This window comes from Felis catus, chromosome D3 (assembly GCF_018350175.1).
Source record: "Felis catus isolate Fca126 chromosome D3, F.catus_Fca126_mat1.0, whole genome shotgun sequence".
Classification (NCBI taxonomy): domain Eukaryota; kingdom Metazoa; phylum Chordata; class Mammalia; order Carnivora; family Felidae; genus Felis; species Felis catus.
The window spans coordinates 94,075,790-94,103,163 of NC_058379.1; the positions used below are offsets into that span (position 1 = coordinate 94,075,790).

The 27,374-nt window shown below is 51.7% G+C and overlaps 1 protein-coding gene and 1 pseudogene across 6 annotated transcripts in view; one reads left to right on the top strand and one right to left on the bottom strand.

Annotated features, from left to right (window-relative positions):
• Positions 1-27,374, bottom strand: part of SLC66A2 (solute carrier family 66 member 2) — a 48,659-nt gene that overhangs the window by 6,612 nt on the left and 14,673 nt on the right. For 3 of the 6 annotated variants that reach the window (XM_023242135.2, XM_023242136.2, XM_045041308.1), the window contains 2 exons: positions 25,211-25,264; positions 3,076-3,292 (listed from right to left, as the gene is read on the bottom strand). The exons of 1 other annotated variant lie outside the window; for it this stretch is intronic. In XM_023242135.2, coding sequence (XP_023097903.1) covers positions 3,076-3,292; positions 25,211-25,264 — 271 coding nt within the window. Of the gene's footprint in view, positions 1-1,517; positions 2,262-3,075; positions 3,293-25,210; positions 25,265-27,374 lie in introns of those variants that run through there. 2 more of the 6 variants (XM_023242138.2, XM_019815472.3) reach the window with 2 other exon arrangements.
• Positions 8,707-10,497, top strand: LOC109493544 (annotated as a pseudogene).

Genomic DNA, 27,374 nt, shown 5'->3' on the forward strand with positions numbered 1-27,374 from the left:
GTAGGTTTTTGTGACCTTAGGTCAGACAATGGTTTCTTGGGCATGACAACTAAAGCATAAGCAACACACACACACACACACACACACACACACACACACACACACGCTGGACTTTATTCAATTTAAAAATCTTTTGTGCTGAAAAGGAAAATATCAGGAAAGTGAAGACAATCCACAGGATGGGAGAAAAAACTTGCAAATCATATACCTGACAGAGTTCCAGTATCCAGTGTTGATAAAGAAATCTACAACTCAGTAATAAAAAGACAAACAACCAAATTTAAAAACAGACAAAAGGTCTGAACAGACATCTCTCCATAGACGTATAAATGGTCAAGAAGCACATGAAAGGATGTTCAACATCATTAGTCATTAGGGAAATGCAAATCAAAACCACAACAAGATCCCACGTGACACCCACCAGGATAGTGGGGACGTGGGGGAGAGCGCAAGCAGGGGAGGGGCAGAGAGAGAGGGACAGAAGATCCAAAGCAGGCTCTGCATTGACAGGTTGACAGCAGCGAGCCCGATGTGGGACTCAAATTCACGAACTGTGAGATCATGACCTGAGCCAAAGTCAGACACTCGACCAAGTGAGCCACCCAAGTGCCCCAAAACTTTTAGATTTTATAAAGCCCAACATGTATTTTTTATGTTGTTTCCTGTGCCTTTGGGGTCACATCCAAGAAATCACTGCCAAATCCAACATCATGATGCTTTTCTCCTGTTTTCTTCTAAGAATTCCATTGCTTTAGGTCTTACATTCAGGTCTTTGATCAATTTTGAGTTAATTTTTGTATACGGTGCCAGGTAAGAGTCTAATGTCATTCTTTTGCATGTGGATATGCCATTTCTCAGAACCATTTGTTGAAAAGACTGTCCTTTCTCCACTGAATGATCTTGGCACCCTTTCTGAAAATCACTTAACCATATATGTAAATGTCATTTCGGGACTCTCTAGACCCCTGGTCTATTTGTCTTTATGCCAATAACACACTGTCTTGATTATTGTACTTTTTAGTTATTTTTGAAATCTGAAAGTATGAGTCTTCTAGTTTTGTTCGAGATTGTTTTGACTATTTGGGAGTCCCTTAATATTCCATATGAATTTTAGGCCTGGTTTTTCTATTTCTGCAAAAAAAAAAAAAAATCACTGGGATTTCGACAGGGATTCCATTAAATCTGAGATTGCTTTGGGTAGTACAATATTGAGTCTTCCAGTCCATGAACATGGGATGTCTTTCCATTTACTTATGTCTTAAATTTCTTTCAGCAGACTGTTTTGTAGTTTTCATTGTACAAGTCTTTTATCTCCTTGGTTAAGTTAATTTTTTTTCAGAAAAAAAAAATTTTTTAGGTTTACTCATTTTTGAAAGACAGAGAGAGACGGAGCACAAGCAGGGGTGGGACGGAGAGAGGTGGGGGGACACAGAATCCGAAGCAGGCTCCAGGCTCTGAGCCGTCAGCACAGAGCCCGACGTGGGGCTCGAGCTCACGCACCGTGAGATCATGACCTGAGCCCAAGTCGTGCACTCAACCGACTGAGCCACCCAGGCGCTCCTCCTTGGTTAAGTTAATTTCTAAGTATTTTACACTCTTAATATTACCATAACTAGAATTGTTTTTGTAATTTCCCGAGCGTCCTGCAAGCTGCTCTTGGGGGCACTGGGGGAATTAGGCTGTTGTGTCATTTCCCACATTAGGAAGCTTGAATCTCCTGCCTCTGGCGATGTCTGTGGACTCAGCTTCCTCTCCGTGGATCACGGCCTCCAACCTTGGGCGCTGGCAGCCTCCACTCTGGCCTGCCTCTGACCCATGGAGAGTTCTTTCCCATCACAGAAGTTGAACTTGGAAAATTGAGACAATGTTGGATTCAACTGCCCGGGTATGCCCTACATGCCGGATACAGTAAGTTGCCTACAGGATCTGACCAGTAAACAGTGACAGTGCAGGTGCGGCAAGCACACAGATACAGGCAGGTGGGCTTGGAAGCAGCAGGTGTGGGATCAACATGAGCCCACTTTGAGCACGCTGTGGCCACAAATCAGGTGGTCAGCCTCAGTGAGTCCGCAGGTGCCAAGGGTCCCCAGAGGAGGGGACACCATGCCCCAGCCACCGGACAGGCCTCCCGCCGCACATTCGTATCTGAAAGTGCACACTAGTCTTCTTCTGTCATGCTTCAGTGGAATAGACATCCATCCAGGGAGAAATGGGGAGGGAAGGGCCTGTAAGCCATATCACGGGAGAGGGAGCCAATGCACCTGAGGAGGGTGAGAAGAGGCCCCCAGGGAGGTAGGGTCACGATGCTGCCTTCACACACACACAACCACCCTGGGAGGGGCTGAGGGTCTGCATGGATCTAGGCAAGAATGCATGAGAGGTTCAGGTACTACTATAGGCTTCGAAGAGAGCCCTGCACAGCTGTAAGTGCTGCACGGGGAGGGAGCTCCCCATCGCAGGGAGCGAGCAAGTGCCAGAGGAACAACCAGTAGGAATGGCAAAGATTCTGAACCAGCCAATCCGGGGGGGCCCTGGGATTCCAACGGACACCCCGTCCAATGGCACAGGTGACTCTCATCAGGCCAGGCCAGGGGAGGGCCCTACCCAACGCCTTCAAGACTTGCGCCCCACCGGCCTCCCGTTACTCGGAGGACATCTGAAGTCACGGATGGCATCGGCACACCTGCTCCGCCGTGACAAGCGTGAATCCCGTGACACAGGGCCCCCGCCGCTGAGTGCACCTCTGTGCTCCCTCGCCCCCCCTTCTGCACTCGGCACGTCCCTCCCACCGTCATGCTTCAGGGCCAGCCTGAAAGAGCGGCGCTCAGATCCTGCACCGCACACCTGCCTCGCGAGAGGGCCGTGGCCTCCCCCAACCCGTCCCACGCTCACGTCTCTGCTCACACACCCAGACATCAAGGGCCAACGTGCTCAAACCTACACCGCTCTTTACCCGGCGGTTTCACAAGCGTGACCGAAAACACGGCAGCCGTGTGCGTGCACATTCCGTTCTCACCAACTTGGAGGCACTGGCACCCACCACTGGGTCCAGCGAGAGCCGCAGGGGCCGCCTACCTCATTCCCTCAGTGGACTGGTGGCGGTAGTTGCGGTAGAGCTGTGGGACACCCAGCATGGCCTCGGTCAGCACGGCCAGGAAGCCCAGGGTCTCCACAAACAGGGCCGAGTCGATGGACAGGTACGTGATGTAGCCCGCCACGCCCGTGAAGGCCACGACACACTGCACGTAGTCCCCGAAGCTGCTCCAGTGCCAGAAGTGGCGAGGGTCAAAGTCTAGGGCGAGAGGCGAGACAAAGGTAAGCCAGGCGTACGGGTCAGGGCGCCGTGAGGAGAGGACGTGAGCGGAGCGAGGGGGTCAAAGTCAATGGACGTGAGATGGACGTGGGCTGTGGGGGGCTCCGTGTGCTCTTGGCAGGTCCCTTGTGAGGGAGCTTTGATATTAGTCACCGTAAAGACGTTAAAATCCTTAAATCCTGTGATAGTATAGTGCAGGGGTTGTACCGGAGCCTCTGAAGTCTCTTCCCTGGGTTAGAATCCTCACCCCTTCCTCCACAAGTGGATCAGTTAACCAGGTGTCTCGGTGTCTTCAGGTGTGAAAGGAATAAGGTAACCTACCTCCTATGGTTATTCTAACGGTTACGTGAGTTAATCTTACAAACCCAATAAAGTGCCCAGCCCATAATAAGGGCCAATAAAAGTATGTACTTATCATCACTACACAGTTGATAGAATGTTATCGTTCGCCTGACAGATAGATGTGTCCTGCAGAAACCAAATCCATAAGCACTCACAAATCGGCAAACTACGTGAAGTTCTTGGGCTTTGGCAGATAAACACAGGAGGTCCTGGGGACAGAAGCGGCGTCAGGGCAGGTCAGGGAAATGGGGATAAATAGAAAGGGAGCTTGAGGGTGCAGGATGCACCCGATCCTGGCCCAGCCCTTAGAATGGCAGGATCTGGAGCCAGGGCGCCTTGCCAGGAAAGTGACCCGGCAAGGGCTGCAGGCATGGGCGCCAGTACGGGGCGGCGGGTCCGGCCCCCCAGGGCCCGGGAAGTGCTGGCAGGGAAACATTCAACCTGCACACATGTGCCTGTCCTGCCAGCCCCGCCCCCCCCCTTCTGGCTCCATTCCCTCACTCTGCGTGAGAACACTGCCCAGAGTCTGAGCTAGAAAGGGGGAGCGCAGGCAGGAGGCGGGGCATGGTTTGCAGGTGTGACGTCACACCAGAGTGGGGGTCACCTCCTAGAGCAGGGCAGGGTATGAGCCAGGCTTGCTTCAGGAACAAACCCCAGCTGTAACACGGGGGTGGCCTGAGCGTGCAGGGGAGCTGGGGGCAAACACTGAGGTGCTCCCTACAGAGAATATGAAGTCATGAGAGGATGTGACAAGGGGGCGGATCTCAGACCCGGATGAAGTTCCTGACTCTGTGCCCAAGGAGTGGAAAAACAGGGTCAGAACCGAGAACCTGGGCCAGGACAGGGATAGACTACGAACAGACGAGCTGAGGACACCAGGTGAGGTCCAGGGGGCTTTAGGAAACAGGGTCTGAGGTCAATCGGTCACAAGTCTTTCTATTTTAGGTTCTCAAGGAGCAGGTCAACTGGCAAATGACTAACAGAATGCCTTTATTACAAAATTTCTGAGAAAAGACTGAGACCGGACCCTTACCTTAGCAGACACAAAAATTATCTCAAAAAGACCTAAACATGAGAGAGAAAACAGTAAGACTCTCAGCAGAGAACACAGAGGGAGAGCATCAGGACAGTGGATTTGTCAACAGCTCCTTAGATATGAGAACAAAAACACAGCAACAGAAGAGAAAATAGACCAATTTGACTGTATCAAAATTATAAACTTCTGTGTTTCTAGGAAAAAAAAACTCTTTGAAATTATTGGTCTTGGCAACGATTTTTGGATAGGACACCAACAATGCAAAGCAAAAATAAACAAGGAGAACTGCATCAAACTGAAAGGCTTCTGCAGAACAAAAGAAACGACCAGCAAAATGAAAAGGAGACCAACAGAATGGGAGAAAATGTTTGCAGACTGTCATGTTATAAGGGGTTTATACCCAAAATATATGCAAAATTCATACAACTCAGTAGCCGAAACAAAAAACAAAAACGAAACAAAACAATCCAATTAAAAAATAGAGGACTAGAACACGTATTTTTCCAAAGAAGACATACAAATGGCCAACAGACACATGAAAAGATGCTCCACATCACACATCAGGGAAATGCAAATCAAAACCACAATGAGATACGATCTCACACCTGTCAGAATGGCTAGAATAAAAAAAAAAAAGGGATCAGCGTTGGTGAGGATGTGGAGAAAAGGCAACGCTAACTGGGGCAGCCACTGTGCAGAACAACATGGAGGTTCCTCAAAATATTAAAAATAGAAACACCACATGATCCAGCAATTCCCCTTTGGGCATTTATCCAAAGGAAATGAAATCACTATCTTGAAGAGACATCTGCACCCCACGTTCACAGCAGCGCTATTTACAATAGCCAAAACATGGAAACAACCTAAGCGTCCACACCAAGAGATGAATGGAGAAAGACGACTGGTGTATATATATATAATAGACTATTATTTAGCCATAAAAAAGGGAAATCTTGCTTTTGTGACAATATAGATAGGCCTTGAGAACCTTGAGCATAATGCTAAGTAAAATCAGTCAGAGAAAGACAAACACTGTGTATTCTCACTCATATGTAGAATCCAAAAAGGCCAAACTTGTAGAAACAGAGCAGAATGGCAGTTGCCAGCACTGGGGGTGGGGGAGGTAGGGAGATGTTGGTCAAAGGGCACAGACTTCCAGCTGTAAGATGAGTAAGTTCTGGCATCTAATGTACAGAATGGTAACTATAATCAACAATACTGTATTATACACTTGAATGTGGCTGAGGCACCTGGCTGGCTCAGTCGGCGGAGTGTGCGACTCTTGATTTCGGGGTCATGAGTTTAAGCCCCATGTTGGGTGTAGAGTTTACTTCAAAAAGAGAAAAGGAAAAAAAGAAAGGTGTTAAGAGAGTAGATCCTGGGGTGCCTGGGTGGCTCAGTCAGCTGACCACCTGATTTCAGCTCAGGTCATGATCTCACGATTCGTGAGTTCGAGCCCCACAGGCTCGCTGCTGTCAGCACAGAGCCTGCTTCGGATCCTCTGTCCTCCTCTCTCTCTGCCCCTCCCCTACTCATGCTTTCCCTCAAAAATAAATAAACATTAAAAGAAAAAGTAGATCTTAAATGTTACCTGCACCAAAAAAAGAAATAAATAAATAATGTGAAGGGATGGAAGTATTAATGAACCTTACTGTGGTACTTATATCACAATATATAAGTGTATTAAGTCATCACATTGTACATCTTAAATAGGTTATATGTCAATAATACCCCAATAAAGCTGAAAAAATGAAATTTTTTAAATAGTTCTGTTTCAAATAACATAATCAACAGAGTAAGAAGGTAACCCATGCAATGGGAGAAAATATTTGTGAATCAGATACCCAATAAAGAACTTGTATCCAGAATATATAAAGAATGCTTACAACTCAAAAAAAAAATTTTTTAAGGGGCAACGTAGTTGAACAGACATCTCTCCAAAGGACATCTATAGATGCCCAATAAGCACATGAAAAGATACTCAATGTTATTAATCATTAGGGAAAGGAAAATCAAAACCAAAATGAGATACAACTTCACAACCATTAGGACAGCTGCTTTTAAAAACAAAACAAAACAACACAGGGCACCTGGGCAGCTCAGTCACTTGAGCATCCGACTCTTGATTTCGGCCAGGTCGTGCTCTCCCAGTTTGTGAGATCGAGCCCCATGTCGGTCTCTGCACTGAGCCTGGAGTCTGCTTGGGATTCTCTCTCTCCCTCTCTCTCTGCCCCTCCCCGGCTCGTGCTCATGTACTCTCTCTCTCTCTCAAAATAAATTAAAAACAAAAAAACAGAAACAATTGTTGGCAAGGACAGGGAGAAACTGGAACCCTGTGCACTGTTGGCGGGTATGTGAAATGGTGCAGCCGCTGTGGAAAACAGTACAGAGGGTCCTCACAAAATTCAACACAGAATCACATGACCCAGCAATTCCACTTCTGGGGATACACCCAAAAGAACTGAAAGCAGGGACTCAAACAGATATTTGTACAACCATGTTCACAGCAGCATTATTGGCAATAGCTGAAACACAGAAGCAATTCAGGGTCCACCAACAGGTAAATGCATAAGCGAAATGTGGTCTGTACATACAGTGGAGAATTATTCAGCCTTAAAATGGAAGAAAATTCTGCAACGTGCTAAAACATGGATGAACTGAGAACATGATACTGAGTGAAATAAGACAGGTACAAGAAAGAAGGGAAAGCAGACCCCTAATGCTGCCCAGGACAGCGATTCTAACAAAGCAAAGGTGGCAAAAGGAACAACCGATCGGTCACCACTGCTTCCCAAAGGAAGGGTGAGGCATCCTTCCACTCTGGCAAAGTCCAGTGTCGAGAGGAGGAAGAAAAACCCACATCAGATGGGCAGTCACACATACAAGCAGCTAGGAGCGGTTAAGGGAATACAAAAGCCAGGAAAATGAAAACTGAGCTGCCACTCTTTTTCCAGTCAAGATGGAACAACAGAGACCAGACTTACTGTCTAAATAGCCACAAACTGGGCAAAATAGATGTCTGCAAAGCACTGGACACGAGGCAGTAAAGGACAGGGATCTCTAGGAGATGCAATACAGGTGAAGTGAACCCCAAACTGTCCCAGGTACGGCCTGGAGTTTCCAGGGTGCAGAAAATGAAGTGAGAACCAGGCCAAGCCCCCAGAAACCCACAGTGGGGAAGACAGAGCTGGGTCTAGGACATGAGGCGGCTGGAGTTTGCAGGACAAAGCAAGCACCGATCACAAGACCGGGCAAAGAACCGCCAAAAAAGGTAAGCATCCACAGGGTGCAGCATTCCCAAAGGGCCAGGAGCAGTGTCTTCCTTTCAGCCAGAATGGGAAACCTCGGAATTCACAGGGCTTTAGGTAGAACATTGCTTCAGCAGTGGGGAGTAACTAGCCCAGGCTGAGCAATGCTCCCACCTAACTCATCTTAAAAGCAAGATCTAAAAAGATCACACTGTTTACAAGTTACTTAACCACATCCCCAGAACAAAGCTCACAAATATTTATAGAAACTTAAAAATATTCAGCAGATAGCAAGGTAAAACTCACAATGTCTGACATCCACTCAAAAATTACCAAGCACGTAAAGAAACAGGAAAATGTGATCTATAATGAAGAGACAAATAGACCAACTGGAAAAAAAAACAAAAAAAAATTGGAACCAACATGAATGTTAGAACTGACAAGGGCATCAAAACAGTTATTATAACTATATTCCATTTGTTCAAAAGTTAGGTTGGGATACAGAAAATTATATACATATTTTTAGACTCTACTCCCTCCCAAAAAAACCATCTAGGGATAAAAATCACAACATCTGAGATGAAAAATGAATATATGGATGGGGTTAATATCAGATTAGATGAAGAAGAAAAGATTAGGAAACTTGAAGACATAGGAAGAGAAATTGCAAAATATAAGAGAAAAGAGAATTTTTTAAAAAATAAAAAAAATAAAAATTAAAAAATATAAATAAATAAATAAATAATTTTTAAAAATAAAAATAATTTTTTAAAAAAAGAGAAAAGAATTTTTTAAATCAACCGAGCATTAGTAAGCTGTGGAATAACTTCAAAGCACATAATATTTGTGTGATTAGAGTCCCTGAATTTCAGGGTTGGGGGAAGGCAGAAAAAATTGCTGGAGGAAAAAAAGGGCCAAAATCTTCCCAAATTTTATGGAAACGTTAAGTCATAAATGTAAGAAGTGCAACGGATCCCAAGCACAAGAAACATGAAGAAAACCACACCAGGGCACAACATAATCAAACTTCTCACCAAAACCAGTAATAAGAAGAAAATTATAAAGGCAGCAAGAAAAAAGGATCTATTACATACAGAGGAACAAAGAAGAATAATGTCAAGTTGCTCATCAGTAGAAGACAAGACAGCAAGGGAGCAAGGTCTTGAACAGACTGAAAAAAAAACGTGTCAGCTTGGAATTTTATACCTAATGAAACTATTGTTCAACATGAAGGCAGATAATGAAGATTTTTTTCACATTTAACAGCTTAAAAAGGCCGGTGGCTTCGGGTCCCTCCACTACCGTGAAGAGTCCTTGTGGCTCCTTGTTGACCTAACATAGTGAATGCAGTTAGCCCAGGAGGCTAGCCCAACCCGCTACAAGGGTCATTCCCGCCTACTAGGGTTGCCGGGACCTCTTGCCCTCCTTCACCAGATTTTCAGCTACCGATGTTACAAACAATAAAACAATGGAGCATAGAGTTGAGGAAAAGACTTAAACCAGATTTTTCTTCAATCAGTTAAAAATAATGGATCCTGAATCACAGGGACCACAGATTATCAAAGTGACACCTCTTCAACAAATGTTTGCCTCTTGTGCTGGAGCTATCCTGACATCACTAATGGTAACTCCTCTGGATGTTGTGAAGTTTCAACTCCAAGCCCAATGCAACCCATTCTCCAAAGGAAAATGTTTTGTGTAGAGTAATGGACTTACGGATCATTTATGTGTTTGCGAAGCGGAAGGCAACAAAGCATGGTGTAAGAAGCCAGGACGTTCCCATTGGATGCCTTTTTGAAAACCATTCGAAATGAGGGCATTAAATCCCTGTGGAGTGGCTTTCCCCCTACTTTAGTGATGGCAGTTCCTGCCACAGTCATTTAGTTTACCTGCTATGATCAATTAACTAATTTTCTGAAATCAAAATTAGGAGAAAATAAAAGTCATATACCAACTGTTGCTGGAATTGTTGCCTGATCACTGTACTGGTATAATTACGAAGTCTTAAAGAAGCCGCTGTGTGTGAAATCTGGTTTATATGAACCAACATTTATGATCCACTTTACTTCTGGGGTAGTCTTGGTTATACTTCCGGGGCATCGTCTGGTTATACTTCTGGGGCATCGTCTGGTTTTTCTGCAGCTATCGCAGCCTTGCCCTTTGACGTGGCAAAAACACAAAAGCAGACACAACTTTGGATATGTGAATGTCATAAAATTTCTATGCCTCTGCATATGTCAACGTGAACTATCATGAAGAACACTGTTGCTAAGAATGGTTTTGCAGGATTATTTACAGGACTCATTCCCCGTTTAATTAAACCTCTTCCTGCTTGGGCCATTGTGATCAACACCTATGAATCTGGGAAGGCTTTTCCCCGAAGCAAAATGCTCTAAGACAGCAATACTAGTGATGCTGTTTCAACCTGAAATAACAACCAGAGCCAAATAATAAGTCGGAGACCCTTAGGCAAGAACTCTTTCACCATTATCTTGAAATGATTTTATTATTTTCTATTTTATAATTTAAATAAGTAGTAATTTCTACTTTGCCTCTAAATCATAATCCTAATTTAAAAATAAATTTTGTTACTCTAATTTTTGAGATATTGAAAACGGTATTCCAGAAATCACAACCATTAAATGTTCTTGTAAGGAAAAGAAAAATTATTCCTTAGCGCTGAAAGCAATAATCTGAGAGTTTTATAATTAAGAATGTTTCGGATATATCATAATACTTTGAATTGTGTGCTGAATGATGTAGAGAGTCTGGAAGAAAAATGCCCAAGTCTTTTATGCACACTTAAATCATATACATAGATATTTAAGTATTTCAGCGAAGTATATAATAGATAGCAGGCTTTAAATAACATTATTCGCATTTACCAAATAATACCTATTAGATACCTTCTTTAATTCAAATGCATTAGTGTTTTTTTTTTTTTAACTTCCTGTTGCTATTTTAAGGCTTCACCAGAGTTAGGATTTCTTCACTCAAAGGTATGGCTATTTTATATCTTTATGAACCAAAATTAACTGTTTATATGATATAGATATTTTTGATAATTAAAGTCCTCAGGCATCGCGGTGGGGCGCCTGTCCGTCTGTGACAGCAGCCCCAAGCCTCCTGAGCCCTGCCCACGGTCAACCGAATATGACGGCAGTTTTCCCCGAAGCTTTGCCAAAGCTTTATCCCCCTCCAAGATGAGACCCAGGCTACTGCCGGGTCCCAGGCCTTACCTCTCCAGGTCACGGCACTTTCCTTGGGTGGCTGGAGGGACACGCTCCAGCCCGCAGGGGACCCGAGCCCACAGGCGCCCCTCGCATGCACCCTGCCATGCGAGCCTGCCCCCTCTGCTCCCCGCGGTGAGTGCCTGCGGGCTGGAGCGCTGTGTGGGGGCCCATGTCGTTCCCACAGCGACAGTGATGCGATGGTGACGGTGACACCCACCCCAGGCCGCACAGCCACCCGAGGGATCCCAGCAGCATCACCTCCACAGCCTAGGACTTTCAAGTTTGCTGCTCTCCTGCTGCCATGGGGCTCTTAGGAGCCACGTTCCCCAGACCACAGGACACACGTCCACCTCTGTGGGAAACAGCCATCAGAGCCTCTGGGCTCACATTCCTTCTCCTTCACACATGGGGGACCTCGCCTTTTCTGTGGGACCATTTCCGAACCTGGAGTTACAGGGGGAGGCATCACGGCCCACGCACACGTCCCCTCTGGTAAGGCAGCGGGTCCTCCAAGCAACTCGGACATCTGCAGGGACAGCCAAGGACACGGAGGGCTTCCAGGTTTTCCCTGACTCCGGCCTCTGTGCTCACGGGCAGAGCACTCAAAAAGCGTGTCCACGGAGCACATAACAGGGACACATGAGAAGCAGCCCAGGGTGGCCCCTGGCCCCGAGGACACCGCCCCTGACGCCGCTCCCATCACCACACCCCCTCTGCGCACCTGGCCCCCAGCAGCACCATCCTTCCTGATTCTTCCCCAACAAGAAATTCTGCACCCCTAGTGCCCGGCGTCCTTCCCCACACACACAGTGCAGGAGGGGACTGTCCCACACGACCCGGGGACCCTGCATGACAATCCTCACCAGGGACAAGTCTCTGCCAACAGCACCCAGGAGGTACTTCAGCGCAGAACGCCGATTACCAAGGGCTGTCCCAGATCCTTCTGCGCACAAACGTCTTTAACAAGGAAAACGACACTTGAAGGACACAGCAGTCTCTTCTTAGATTAAGGCTGGATTTTCCCTAAAGCCTCCCTCTCCAACAGAACTGCAGCCCTGAAGGTTTCCACAGATCTCAGCCCCTGTGCAGACCAGCTTGCCTGCGCTAAACTCTGCAGATTAGCAGCCCCCCGGCAGGACTGGCTTACTTTGCCTGCACCTGTACCACCAGATGAAGGCAGAAGGGATCGAATTTCCATCTGCAGCAGAAGCGACCTGAGAAGGACCGTTTCTAAGCCCAACCAGTAATTTTACCCAAGAGTGTGAGACAAACACGCTTTTGAATGTCATTAAGGAAACAAAACAAAACAGCCGAAGCTTGAAGGAACATAAAAATGGCACCCACGGAAGCCGCGATGAGGGCAGCGGCCCCGGGCACTAGTACACCCAGCAGCGTGCACACAGTGCACACGAGCTGACCTGGAGGTCTGGTAGCGCCCTAGTGCTCTCACCACAGCGTCACCCACCTGCAAACACACGAACCGCTCGGCGGCAAAGGGCTCCGCCGCAGAGCCTCAATCACGGGCACGCGGCAAGGCCCGGCAGGGCCAGCCCGATGGCCACGTGTGTCAGCCCCTCCCGGGCCAAAGCTCCCGCAAGGGGTAAGGGGAGTGGGGTGCGCACAGAGCGCCAAGCTCTGGGGCTCATCAGGCCCCTGGGCCCGACTCCCCAGTGAGGGACCTGAGGCCAGAGGGGCCTCGTCCACTGCCTCTGCCTTCTGGATTCCGGAAGTTAGCAGAGCCTCCTTTGGGCGTGTCCTCAGCACCTCCTCAGTGTGACGGCCATCACCAGGGGACCCCAGAGAGCAGCTCAGTCTCCACCACCTGACCCCTCCTGGCACCGAGCCGGTCCCAAGGCAGTTATCCTGAGACCCGGGGGAAGACCGAGGGCTGCTGCCGGGGAAAACGCACACATCCCAGGTTTATCTCCTAAGACAGCAGCACCAATAAAAACTGAACACTTTTAACGATCTATAAAATAAACATCATTCAGCATTCCCAGGACAGTTGAAGAAGAAATATTCCTTCTGAATATATATGATTTACAATAAAATGACAACACAATTTAGAAAACGGCAAGGGACCTAAGTAGACATTTTTCCAAGGACGATGCACAAATGACCAAGAAGCTCATGGAAAGATGCTCAGCATCACAGGTCGTCAGGGAAGTGCAATCACAGCGTCACTGAGATTCCACTTCACAGCGTCTATGACGGGAACGAAACAAGACAATAAAAACTTTTGGTGAGGACATGGAGAAACTGGGAATGTAATGTGCAGCTGGTGGGAATATCGGAAAACGTTCTGGAAGTTCCTCAAATGACTGAACACGGAGCTACCTGTGGCCAGCAACACTCCCATGTGCGTGCCCAAAGAACTGAAACATGCATCATGTACAGACTCGTACACGAGTATTCACAGCTGCATTATCCCTGAAGGTAGAAAGAATCCAAATGTCTTTCGATGGGTGAATGGATAAGCAACACGCAGTCTATCCATATAACGGATCTGGCTTGGCCTTGGGAAGGAACGAAGCCCTGAGGCCCGCTACCGCATGGATGAATCTGGAAAACAGGGTGCTGAGTGAGAGAAGCCAGTCACAAAAGACTGCATCTGGTATGACTCTCTTGTGTGAAATATCCAGGACAGGCAAATCCAGAGACAGAAAACAGAGGAGTGGTTTCCCAAGGTGGGGTCAGGGGGAAATTGGGAGGGATAGGGTTTCTTTTTGGGGTGATGGAAACGTTCCATAATTAAACCTTTTTTTTTAAGCGATTTCTACACCCAACATGGGGCTTGAACTCAAACTCCAAAGTCACATGCTCTTCTGAATGAACCAACCAGGTGCCCCAAGAAATGTTCTGTAATTAGATAGTGGTGATGATAATACAACATTGTGAAGGTACTAAAAACCACTGAATTGTGTACTTTAAGGTGATTAAAATGGTGAATTTGCTGTGAATTTTATCTCAAGAAAATTTCAAGGGTAAATTTTATGGTATGTGAATTATACCTCAAAAGACAAATTTTAATGAACAAAATAGTTTTAATGTATATGATATTTTATAGAGAGAAATACAGATATAAACAGCCATGTTAGTAAGTATATTTTCTAATGCTGGAGTTAAAATACTTCTTTTAAACTTCAAGTATAAGGTGCTGTCCTTTGTATCCTGGATCATTTAAAATAAATTCAGCAACCCGTGCACCCATCAGGTGTAACTGATACATTGCATTGAATTAAACCAATCAGTAGGGAGAGAAAAGTGGGAACTAGATAAGCAAAAATGTCAGCCGAGGATAATACTGGGTAAATACAGAAAGCATGAAATGAGATTTGCAATGAGGAACACAGAAGATGCTTTTTAAAAATTTTTTTTTCAATGTTTTTTATTTATTTTTGGGACAGAGAGAGACAGAGCATGAACGGGGGAGGGGCAGAGAGAGAGGGAGACACAGAAGCGGAAACAGGCTCCAGGCTCCGAGCCATCAGCCCAGAGCCTGACGCGGGGCTCGAACTCACGGACCGCGAGATCGTGACCTGGCTGAAGTCGGACGCTTAACCGACTGTGCCAACCAGGCGCCCCAGAAGATGCTTTTTAAAAAGTACAGATTCCTGATCTGTATCAGATAGAACCAAACTTTTTCTACACTTCTGAGAGATTCCTATGTCCACACAATTTCATTAATAAATACTAAAATAAATTTTAAAATATACTTCAAAAGAGTTCTGGCTTCCCTCTCAGGAAAAACAGGTGCTGTACCCGGGCACAGGGGAAGGCAGCCCCACTCTTCAGAAGGAGCCCCCGAGGTGACCCCTGCACCTGCAGTGAGTGTCCCGGGAGAGGTGCGGGTAAGGAGCCCGCGCTCCAGGCGCTGGGACAGGACACGGGAGGGCCAACCCGAGTCACACCCCCTCAGCATTTTCACAACCTGCACACCGACCAAGATGGGATGTGTTAGGTCCCACAGGGTGTTTTCTAGACAAGACTTGAAAGCAAGGAGTTTAGCGCTGAACAGATGTGTGCAGGGTGAGGGACAGGCCAGCCTCCTCCCAGCCACGGTCAGCCCTCCCTGCCCCTTAACTGCTGCTCAGAGAACGGCTGATAGCCACGAGGGATTCCTCATTACTTAAACCTCTGGAAGTCCCTACCTGTCAGGGCAGTGGCTTCCCTGGGTTGGCAGACTGACCCCTTCCTTGCCCGCAGCCCACGAGGGTTCCCATTCAGCCTCACCCCCTCCAGGTTCACCGTCTGGAGAACGCGGACAGGGAATCTGCACCAGGAGATGGCGTCCTGATGGGCACAGGGACCCGGTTTCTCACCCATTGGCGTTCTGATGCTCCAAAGGTGATGAAAGAGATCTGGTCTTTCTAAGAGGATGCTGAGCAAGCTGCACGTGAAAATAGCAGGCACTTTGAGGAAGCTCATGAGTCAGGAGGAAAGTGCAGGAAAAACACCGCAATGCTGGCTCCAGATGCAAACAGACAGCTGTACCCAGAAGCTGTTTCCCACCGGAGCCCGAAGGGGCCGTGGTGACACTAACTGCCTCACAAGCCCCCCAGCGGAACCCCCCCCAGAAGACAGGCTGAGTGGTAAAGCCTTCCCTCAACTGTCACACCCCCACCCCACATGCCCCACACACTACACGCTTCAGCCACACCAGACCACCTCCCTACCCTCACCCAGGCAGCCCCTCCCCCAAGGCCAGCTCAGACAGACCCAAGCCCCCCCATCACCGGCCTCACCACATCTGTCTTCACTTTCCCCCCTGACCCCAGTCCTCTGTCCCCCAGCCCCCTCTTTGTCCCCAGCCTCCCTCTCTGTCTCCCAGTCCCCCCTCTGTCCCCTAGTACCCCCTCTGTCCCCAGCCCCCTGTCTCTACTGGCCTCCCCTGAGGCAGGAGATCAGGTTAGAGAAGGCTTCCCAGGGACTGACTCTAACCACCATCCATCAAGTGTGGTGTGAGAAGGCACAGAAGCTATTTTTTACAACCGAGGGCTCCAGAATTACAGTTCTGTTCTGACTGCGGGAGTGGACTCCCTCCGCAGCCCGGACGGTCACCCTGATGATGGAAGCATCGCCTTGGCCGAGGTGACCACAGCTGGCCCAGAGTCACTGCAGGAGCCTGCCCCGTGCAGTGGCCACACGAGCCGCAGACGGTACGAGAGGTGGAAGGAATCCCCCAGCTCCTTTTCCCCTCTGCTGACCCTGAACCCGTGAAGTTTTCCAAAGAGCAAACTCTAGTCCTTTCTACCGACCCCTTCCTCTTCCTCACCAGGCAAGTCCTTTACACGGGTGCCCTCTCCTCGCCACAGCCCCCCGGCAGGCCTACAGACCTGGCCACGTCCCCAGGGGACACCCAGGGTCGCGCAGAGCCAGCTCCAGTGAAAAGGTGTTCCGGGGAGGGGCCCCTGCTGCTGGGGTCACGGCCAGTCCCTCACAAGTGCTGACACCACGCCAGCATCGGGCATGCACACACCCCAGCTGTGTGACCTTGAGACAAGGGCCTAACCTCACAGCGCCTCAGGATGCCACGCCACCCCATGAGGTCACGCCGTCTGGTAATTAAGACCCACGGGCACAGAACGAGCTCGGCCCACCCTCGGCAGCCCTCGTGGTGAAGCCACCCACACGCCTTCTTCCCGAGACATGCACACAGGTGCTCGGCCAGGAGGCCACGGTCTCAGAGGGACCCAGGGGGCCCTGGGCACCGGCACAGGTGTGTGTGCGGTATGGCACCTCATCTCCCTCACCACAGGGTCCGGTGGGCCCAGCACAAAGACGAGGAGGCCGGTCAGTGTCCTTCTGGCCCTGGGCCCTCTGACCCACCACATGGGAATTACAGTCCCTCGGGCTGGATGGGACCCCAAGAACCTCGAATCCCGACACTTCACTGGCCGATAGAAGCAGGAGTTGCCCCGATGCTCCTCCTCTGACGAGAAACCAGGAACAGCATCTGGCTCCCGCGGTCTACACTCCCCAGGGGCAGACACGGCTCACGGCACACGGGAGGGGCAGGCGCCAGGGACCACCCCCACCGACCAAACAAAACCCCCTTCTAGTGCCCCCAGTGACTACCCTGATGGGCATGCGCACCTACAAGGGGGCATTTTCTTGTATGTAAACTGTACACGGAGACGTTTTTTAAATAACAGACCCCCTTCTTCAACCTCCATGCACTAACTCCACTATCAGATCACGAAGACACATTTCACAGAGAAAAGGAGGTTGTTACAGCTGCCGTGGGAGTTCCCACTGAACAAACTGCGGGGGGGGGGGCTCCTCTGCGTCCCCACCAAGGCAGGGGACCCCTCCTCTGCACCCCCGTTGGGGCAGGGGACCCTCCTCTGCACCCCACCAGGGCAGGGGGCCCCTCCTCTGCATCCCCGTCAGGGCAGGGGACCCCTCCTCTGCACCCCCACTGGGGCAGGGGACCCTCCTCTGTATCCCCACTGGGGCAGGGGACCCTCCTCTGCGTCCCTGTCGGGGCAGGGGGCCCCTCCTCTGCATCCCTGTCGGGGCAGGGGGCCCCTCCTCTGCGTCCCCGTTGGGGCAGGGGACCCTCCTCTGTATCCCCACTGGGGCAGGGGACCCTCCTCTGCATCCCCGTTGGGGCAGGGGGCCCCTCCTCTGCGTCCCCGTTGGGGCAGGGGGCCCCTCCTCTGTGTCCCCGTCGGGGCAGGGGGCCCCTTCTCTGCACCCCCACTGGGGCAGGGGACCCTCCTCTGTGCCCCGGTGGGGCAGGGGCAGCCACCGGCCTCCGCATGGCTGAGGGACTCCACGGTGGCCCAGAGACCACGTGCTGTCACGGGATCCTGCCAATGCAGCTTCACCTCCTGTCTCTCAGCCAAGGGCTGAGGAAAGCCAGCGTGCCACCGAGGGGGCCGGGTGCCCCTCCACACAGCCCCGGGCCTCGTGGGGTCACAGAGGGCCTGGCCAGGCAGGGGCCAAGGCCAAGTGCAGCCCCGCAGCTTGTGGCCTGACCCCAAGGAGGCAGCTGGTGGTCAGGCTGCTGAGAGAACCAGTGCCTCGTCAGCTGTCTCATTCCACCCCAGGGAACGAGAGCAGCAGAGACCCCAGCTTTCCCTGAGGAGGAGACCCCCGCCCTCTTGGGTCACCTCTTAGGGCTCCATCGCAGACCCCATTAATGACGGAACAGTTACATAACCTGGAGCGGTCCCTGCACCTCCCAGACCTCGAAGCCCGCCAGCACCCCCGTGTGGCCTGTCCCCGCCGGTGCAGGCAAAGTCCTTCCTGCTGGAAAAACACTGCAAGAGACCATGGGGGCCCAAGGTTCAGGCCTGGGCGCCGCAGGTGGAGGGAGGCCCAGCACCAGAGGCCACAACCACGACCAGAAGCTGTTGGAGAAAGTCTTGTGAACCACACAGCCACAGGCTCTCCACACGAGCCACATTCAAAAGACCTCCACGTGCCCCGAGCGGCATGGGCAGTGCTGGGGGCTCTGGCCACCGTGGCCGGTCCCGGACCCCAGCTCCCGGCCTCCCCGGCCCCTGCCCCCAGATGCCCACAAACCAAGGGGAGGCTGTGAACGGAGGGCTGCCCTCCAGGGGACGGGGGCGCTCCCAGGGTCCGCGACACACGGTGACAAAGCAAAGCGGGCCAGCCAGGGCTGAGCTGCTGGGCGGGCCGGGGCTGCTAGCTCTGTCCTACAGGACAGGACGCCCTGATCCCGCGTGGCAGGCAGCTACAGAGCGAGCAGGGCCATCGCCTAAGGGGGGAAGGCAGGTTCCCAGAGGGCCTCGTACAGCAGCCACAGAGACAACACGCTGCAGGCGGTGGGCGCCAGGAACAGAGCCGAGCGCCCCACTTGTCGCGGTCACTCTGTGGGCCCTCACACTGCCTGGTCCATTGGTGTCCCCCGCGCCTGGGCACACAACCCCCCGCCCCCATCCCGCAGACAGGCTGTGGCTCCACACTGTACGGCTTCTGCCCTGGTGTGTGCGGCAGGCCGGGGTCTACAGGCTGGGGTCCCCGCGGGAGCGGGAAGGGGGCACAGCCGGCAGGAGAACCACCGAGGGCAGAAGTAACACGCAGACGGGGGGGGGGGGGGGGCTGCACCTGTGGTGAGAGCCCACCCATCGGAGAGTGCAGGGCCCCAGGGTGACCCAGGAGCAAACACACACAAGGCTGCCAGCGAAGAAGGGGGGACGCGTGGTCCTGCTGTGAACATGGCTCTGGGGCCCCAGCCGGCCTCTTACTGCTGTGTGCCTTCCTGGCTAGCGATCCAACCTCTCTGTGCCTGTAAAATGGAGGAATCACAGCACACTGTGCATAGGCCAGCATGAAAATTAAACGACCGATTTCCCGTAAAAGACTTAAAACAGCGTCTGGCACCTACTGAGCACTGAACATCAGCTACGTTTAAAAACAAAGTCTACCAAACAAAATCCCCGCGGCCAGGGGCCACTTCCCAGGCGGCAGGTGGCCTTCACCCCTCTAGCTCCATCCAATGGCAGTCGTGCTGTGTTGCTTCCTGAGATTAAAAGCTCACCAACCCCCACCCCACCGAGCCCAGCAGGGGACCTGCCCATCACCAGTTTCTGATGAAGAGAACAGAAATTGGTGGGGCTGGGTGGGGGGGGGGGAGGGCAGCCCAGGCCTCTCCCTGCACTCAGGTCCCCGCTCCCTCGGCGCCCCCTCCCAGCCGGCTCCCCACTGGCAGAGTCCAGGTCACCGGACACACCCGCGGCACCCTGAGGTGACGGGCCGTGGGGACCCAGCAGCAGGCCAACCAGACACGGGGTTTGGTCAGTGAATGAGGCACAAGGCCATGCGTCCCTGTCGTGGCCATCACACACGGGAACAGGATGAAAGACTGAGGGGGAACGGGCTCTTTACATCCTTTCAAAGTGTCCCCCAACGGGTACAAACCACCCGCAGAGGCGTGGGGGCCGGTGGAACAGCGCCGTGTGGCCCCCAGCACTGGAAGCATGGGGGACCTTCAGCCAAGCTGCCCCAGGACCCCGAGGACAAAGGTCCAGAACTGAGCCCTGGGAGCGGACGGCCAACGGCGAGGGCAGCTCTGGCGTGGTGAGGCCGCAGGCACCAGGCTCGTGGGACCAGGCCGCGCTGTGGCCGTGGAGGCACAGGTCCTGCCTTCCAGAGGGAACACTGGAGGACGTGGGTGTCACCAAGCACCGAGTCAGCAACTTGTTCTCCAACAGCTCGAAAACACACTACCAGATTCCCACCTTAACTCTACGGTCTCTCAAAAAATTTTTAAATATTTAAAAATCAACTCTCCATGAAAACAAAACCACCCCGGGTCAAAGAGACACTCAGCTCTCACCACACTGCTCTCCTGGAAGCTCCCCGTCCCCCGCCCCTGCCCAAGCACCTGTGCTTGTCTCTGTGACCCTGCCGAGTGCCCGCTCAATCCAGGGACACAGGGACACAGCCCTGACCTACGACCCCACGTCCCCGAGCTCACACTCCAACAAGGAATAGGGGGACGCCAGGCTCTGGGGGGGGGCATGTGGCGCCTGTGGGGCCACCAGAGAAAGCTCAGGACAGGGGCCTGCGGGGCTCCTGCTGTGCGGGAGGGAAGCCACAGGGCAGGGGAGGAGGTGGCTTGCAACCACTCTGCCTGGACAGGGAAACAGGGTTAGAGAGACGACAGCGCCATCTGGCTGTAGGACTGCAAACGCCCTCGTCAGCCTTCAGAGCCGGGGTTCACTGTACTGAGCCACCTTTGCCCCATCCGCCCACACCCACCCCCACCAGGCGGGCCAGGGGACCAGCGGGCGGGCCAGGGGACCAGCGGGCCGCTGCTGTGAGACACAGATCCAGGGATCCAGAGGCCCCAACCCACCTGAGGGAGCTGAGCACGACTGAGCAGTGAACCGGAGCACTGGCCCTCACTGCAAAATGCTCTCAGAGAGTAAGCCCATCACGTCCTCGTGGCTGACCCCTCAGCAGAGATGCGCCCGTCTCGGGTTCCGTGGCGGGCTGGCCTTTCTGGCACCCCTCAACTGCAGCAGCCTTTTCCTTTTATCCTACTGCATTTCTGGCTCTTTCTTTTGCTGCTCATTTCTGGTTAGTGGGCATCCTACACTGGACAAGAGGCCACAGGCTGAGGCCCCGTGCCCTGCACCAACAGTCCAGCAGGAGGCCGGTCACCCCGGCCAACAGCCCCGCAGACAAGTGCTTGAGCAGTGACTCTCCACTCGGGGGAAAGAGCAAGGGAGGCCTTGACACAGAGGGACGGGGACGTAGTTTTACCCCAAGTCAAAACAGCACCCTCACTTACAATTACAGTTTGAAGGCTACCTCTAAAAACTTAACGGAGGACATGTCCTATTCACATGAACACGAAACCAACCAAGAAGCGGCCAGGCCCCGAGTCCAGCCTTCAGGGAAGCTCCAAATAAAAACAGACCGTGCTCTCCTGGCCCAAAACATTCCGTGTAATCCCGGCTGCCAGGGCTCCAGTCGGGTAACCCAGTGAATGGGACAGAGTGGCGACGTGAGGGTCTCTGCAGACGCTCTCCCCGGCAGAATAAGAGAACCGCTGTGAACTCTAAAACACCACCATTGACAATCTCTGGAAAGTGTCCTATGGCCGTACGGCAACGAAGAAACATCTAAAGAAAAGAGGGTTTGAGACATGACCCCGTGTGACGAAAGCTCCACCCCAGGTGGGGCGGCCAGAGCTCCCAGTGCGGGCACAGACCCTTCTCACCTCTGGCTGGGCTCCCGCTCTCCTCCTGGCAAGAAGGGCAGACAAGTCAGGGCTCCCTGCCCACCGGGACAGACACTCCACCCCGGGCACAGCCAGCAGAGAGCACCATCCTGACCCAGCTCGCGGGGTTTACGGGTCCCACGGTGGGAGGAGCAGCACGCCGCCCCAGCACGGGTGCCAGAGCAGGGGTTCAGAGGTTCTGTCCCGGAAGTGGGGGGGTGAGAACAGCCAGTTCTGCAGCTCTCCCGAAAGGGAGAACCTCTGCTTAGAACACAGTATGAACAAGTTCAAGCCTAAGGGCGCCGACAGAACAGTGAGGAATCTGGTACCTGAGCAATTACAGGAAGCTGGAAGCTCCATTATGGCAACAAGGGAAACAGAGACCCGGTCGACGTTTACCAGACACAAACAGCCAAGGAGAGTCGTCCTGGGGACACAGCAGTTCTCAAAGACTGCCCTCAAGACACCCCCTGACCCCCTGCCTGGCCTCAACTGGACCAGACCTGTGCACGCCCCAGCGTGTCATCAAAACCAACAGAGCAACCGGCTAGCCATTAGAGGAGCTAACAGGTGAGTGTGACGGCAGTGGAGGCAGATCACCCAGGGGCTTGGAGGGGACCAAGTACATCAACCAACCACAGCCTCACCTGGGGGAGGAGAGGTGCAGAGACAGCGCTCATCCAGCCAGGTCACGAAACAAATAAGCCAACAAGCCTCCCCGCAGCCAGGGTCAGGGATCAGTAACTAGAGTTGCTACAGTATTTTGCAATACAGTTTTCAACAAAACATTGAGAAATGCAAAGAAATGGGAAAGTGGCCTGCACACAGAAGAAAAATAAAAATAAAATAAAAAACAAAATTGCTTTTGAAAGGGAACAGCTACCAGACTTAGCAGAAATGACTTCAAAACAGTTATTATAAATATGTTCAAAGAACTAAAGAAAATCAATCATAAAGGATAAAGGAGGGCAGGGGTGCCTGGGTGGCTAGGTCAGTTCAGCGTCCAACTCTTGATTTCAGCTCAGGTCATGATCTCACAGTTCATGGGATTGAGCCCCATGTCGGGCTCTGTGCTGACAGTGAGGAACCTTCTTGGGATTCTCTCTCCCTCTCTCTCTCTCTCTGTCTCTCTCTGTCTCTCTGCACGCCCCCCCACCAAATAAATAAATAAACTTAAAAAAATTAAAACTAGAGCTCCTCATGACCCAGCAATTCCACTACTAGGTATTTATCCAAAGAAAACAAGAACAATAATTCAAAACGATGTGTGCACCCCTGTGTTTACAGCAGCATTATTTACAGTAGCCTAGATGTGGGTGCAGCCCAAGTGTCCACCAACAGGTGAATGGATGAAGAAGATGTGGTGTGGGGGCGCCTGGGTGGCTCAGTCGGTTAAGAAGATATGATGTAAATATGTACGGTGGAATATTATTCGGCCAGAAAAAAGAAGGAAGTTCTGCCATTGGCAACAAGGATGGACCTTGAGGGCATAGTCAGTGAAAGAAGTCAGACAGAAAAAGACAAAAATACCCTATGAGCTTATTTATATGTGGAACTCTAACAACAACAAAAAAACAAAGCCACAATAAGCCCATGGACGCAGAGAACAGACTGGTGGTTGCCAGAGGTGGGGGGTTCAGGATGGGTAAAATGGGCGAAGGTGGTCAAAAGGTACAAGCTTCCAGTTACAAAATAAGTCCGCCATGGGGATGTAATTTACAGAATGGTGCCTATAGTTAACGATACTGTGGGGGCGCCCGGGTGGCTCAGTCGGTTAAGTGGCCAACTTCGGCTCAGGTCGTGATCTCGCGGTCCGTGAGTTCGAGCCCCGCATCGGGCTCTGTGCTGACCGCTCAGAGCCTGGAGCCTGTTTCAGATTCTGTGCCTTCCTCTCTCTCTGCCCCTCCCCTGTTCATGCTCTGTCTCTCTCTGTCTCAAAAATAAATAAACATTAAAAAAAACAAACAAAAAACAATACTGTGTTGCACATTTGAAAGTGGCTTAGCGAGAGTAGATCTTAAAAGTCCTCATCCTAAGAAGAAAATATCTTGTAACCATGTCAGATGACTGACGTCAACTAGACTCACTATGTACAACACACGCATTTCACAACGTACTTCACCACATATACAGTACATACGAACGTCCAATAACATACACCTGAAAGTGATGTCATGTATCGATTACACCTCAAAAATTTTTAATTAATAAAGAATTGATACCAATTTTTCACAACTGAAAATGGAAGAGGAGGGAACACTTCCCATCCCCAACCTGCCTTACAAGGCCAGTACTGTCCTGATATTAAAACCACAGTCATCACACACACACACACACACACACACACACACACACGCACACCAATATCTCTTGTGAACGTGGACACAAAAATCTTTAACACAATACTAGCAAACAGAATCCAGCATCTTATAAAAAGGGTTACACATCATGGTCAGATGGGACGTATCCCAAGAACGCAATGTTGGTTCAACATACAAAAATCAGTCAATGTAGGATAAAGGACAAAAACCACATGATCATCTCAACAGACACAGAAAAGCAGTAGACAAACTTCAACGCTGTTTCAGGACTACAACAAACCAACGAAACAACAAACTCAGAACAGAAAGGTTCTTGCTTCCGCTAATCTGAGGCATCTGTGAGAACCCACGGCTGACATCACACGTAGTGGCGAAGGGATGCCGTCTCACTCAACTCGGGAGCAAGACCAGCTCGGCCAGGCTCACCGTTGTAGCCATTTCGGACTCTAGGGTAACTGGGCAAGAAAAAGAAAAAGGATCCAGACTGGGAAGGAACAAGTAAGCGTATCTCCATTTGCGGATGATGTAATCTTACATACAGAAGTCCTAAAGTATCCACTAAAAAGCTAACAGCACCAATAAACGAGACGCACGAAGCTGCAGGATACGAGATCGACGTATGAAAATCTATTTTATTTCTAGGAGATAGCCACATGCAATGCGAAATGAAATCAAGAAAACAATTCCGCTCGCCACGGCAGCAAAAAGAACAGACTTAAAAGCGTTCGGAAACCTGAACTCCGAGCACCTCCTTGTCCCCGCCTCTCTCCTACCCTCCCTCCCTCTTTCTCTCACACTCACACACACACGAAGGGCAGGTTTCTAGGAACTAGTTCATGCTTAACAGTAGCAGGCTATGTGTTGGTTAGTCTGCTGGGGACGTGGGCGCACTGGTACCACGAGGCGCACGCGCGGGGCAAGCACGGCCGTGAGGGCTGAGCGGGGACAGAGCCGCACAGAATGAACGAAGCAGGGGCTCTAGCGGGCGGGCAGCCTCGTGCGGTGTGGTACGTACCCAGATATGACCGCCGGGGCGGGGGCTTGATTGCTTCATCCTGGGTATCCGCAGCTACATTTAAAAAGAGAGAAAAACAGAAAGGAGGAAGAGAAAAGAAAAACAGACCGATTTTAACACGGGCAAGCGGCTGTGTCTCCCAGTCCATTTTGCATTTCCTTTTTTAAGAAACACCGGAAAAGAAGGACAAGATCTTGGTGTCTGAGTTTGAGGAAGTTTACTTTCTGAGTGATTTTCCTCCAAACCTACCCTCTTCCAATGTAAGTCCCCGGGGAAGGAGGAGGAAATCTCGGGCCAAAACGAAAAGTCACCACGTTTTCACTGAATTTCTAAGGTCAGAGATGGCATAAAGCCCACGGCTTGCCTGCCCTGCTGACAGAGACAGCAGGCGGTACCCCCATTTCCCCTAAAAGCTCGTCCATACACAAGCTCTGACTGCAAGACAGCTGTCCCAGGTCAAAGCTCTTCAGAAGGCTGCCTGATAAAGCCGTTTTCAGAGGACACTCAACAAAATGCCCTCTGGGAACAGGGAGCTAGTGCAGCATGTGAACTGGCCAAGCGTGCGGCTCAGAGGCGATGGCCCGTTACATCGGGGGTACCGCGGGACCCTGACCGCTCCCTGAGCCCCGCCGCAGCACCCAAGACAAGCACGCGAGGCCTCCGTTCGGAGGGAGCCCAGCCCCACCCGAGTCCCCCCCCGCTCCGCACTGCCCAGGACGCAGCCCGCGGCCCTTGAAGACTCGGCCAGAGTCCCTCCACGGTGGGAAGAGTGAGACTCAGGCAGGCACTGGACCTGGCCACAGAACGGGGGGCAGGTGTGTGTCATCCGCCCCAGGCGAGGCAGGCTCCGCCGACAAATGGACATTTTGCAAGTAAACGGCTAAAAGAAAATGCCAGACTGGCTATGTGGGCTTGGGGACGGCACATGTCCACAGACCCTGCTGACCAGGAGTCGCTGCCCCTCCCACCTGAGGGTTTCTTGACCCAGCAGCACCACCTCCGGGAACCGCTGGGCTCTGAATAGCCAGACTCAGCTGGACTTCCTCAGCTTCCTGCATCTGTTTCTTGATTGAGGCCAAGTTTACTGCTCACCGACACTTCCTCTAAAGATCAGGGTCCCAAAGTGGAAGGGGAGGGAAGGAAGGGGACGCAGGAGGGACTGCTCACCGTGGCTCCGGTGCAGTTCAGACACACCCATGCCGTCTCCCCTCTCGCCTCGGGCCTGATCGTGCCCGGCACACAAGCTGGAAACACACCAGGCAGCAGGGCAAGGCCAGGGTGGAGGCCCGGAGCGGGAGAGTGCGGCCGGGGGCCTCTCGGGTCACAATGATGGGGGAAGGAAAGGCAGCAGCTGGTAGGGGGTGTGGGTCAGGGTGGGAAGTCTGCCCTGTGTCAGACTTTCCGGAGGACAGAGTCAAGCCACCTAAGGCTTCTTGGCTAGAAAGTAGTGAGATCAGGCCTACACCTTAGAGAATCATCTTTGCACAGGACAGACGGGAGGAGGGCCAGTCCCCAGGCTGAGAGACCAGGGGGCATCGTCCACAATCACATACTTTCAGGCATCTGTGAACACCCACTCCAGGCACCGAGGTCCAGAAACAGCCTCAGCAACGTGTCCACATCGTCCCCATCGGAGGCGGCGTGCATGTCCTCGCCCCTTGATTACGGGGGCCTGTGACCACTCCATTCTGCAGAAGCGACGCATGCTTCCCAAGACCAGAGCACAGACACGGCTTCCACCTGGTTCCCTCTCACGCTCCCCTTGCGACCTGGTTGCCATGTCGCGAGGAAGCTAGGAAGCTTAGGCCACAAGAGAAGGCCACGTGAAGATCTCCCAGCAGACCCCCCAACACGGGAGCAACTGAGAGAAAGGGAGGGACCTAGAGGGTGAAAGACACAGAAAGAGGGAGGGAGGCAGCGCCCCGGCAAATGGCCAACCATACTGTCGCTGTCCAGCCAGACTCGTGGGCATCACTGCGTCCTTGCAAATCACCAAGCCTGGGGTTACTTGTGGAGCAGCCACAGAGACTGGAACAGAACCTGACGGGACAGAAGTCTGGGACGAGCTCAGACAGGAGAAGTGGCTGTCCTGGATGCCACGGGACAGCAGGAGGGAGGGCCAGTGAGCTGACCAGAGGCCAGGCCATCAACCGCTCCCAGGGGC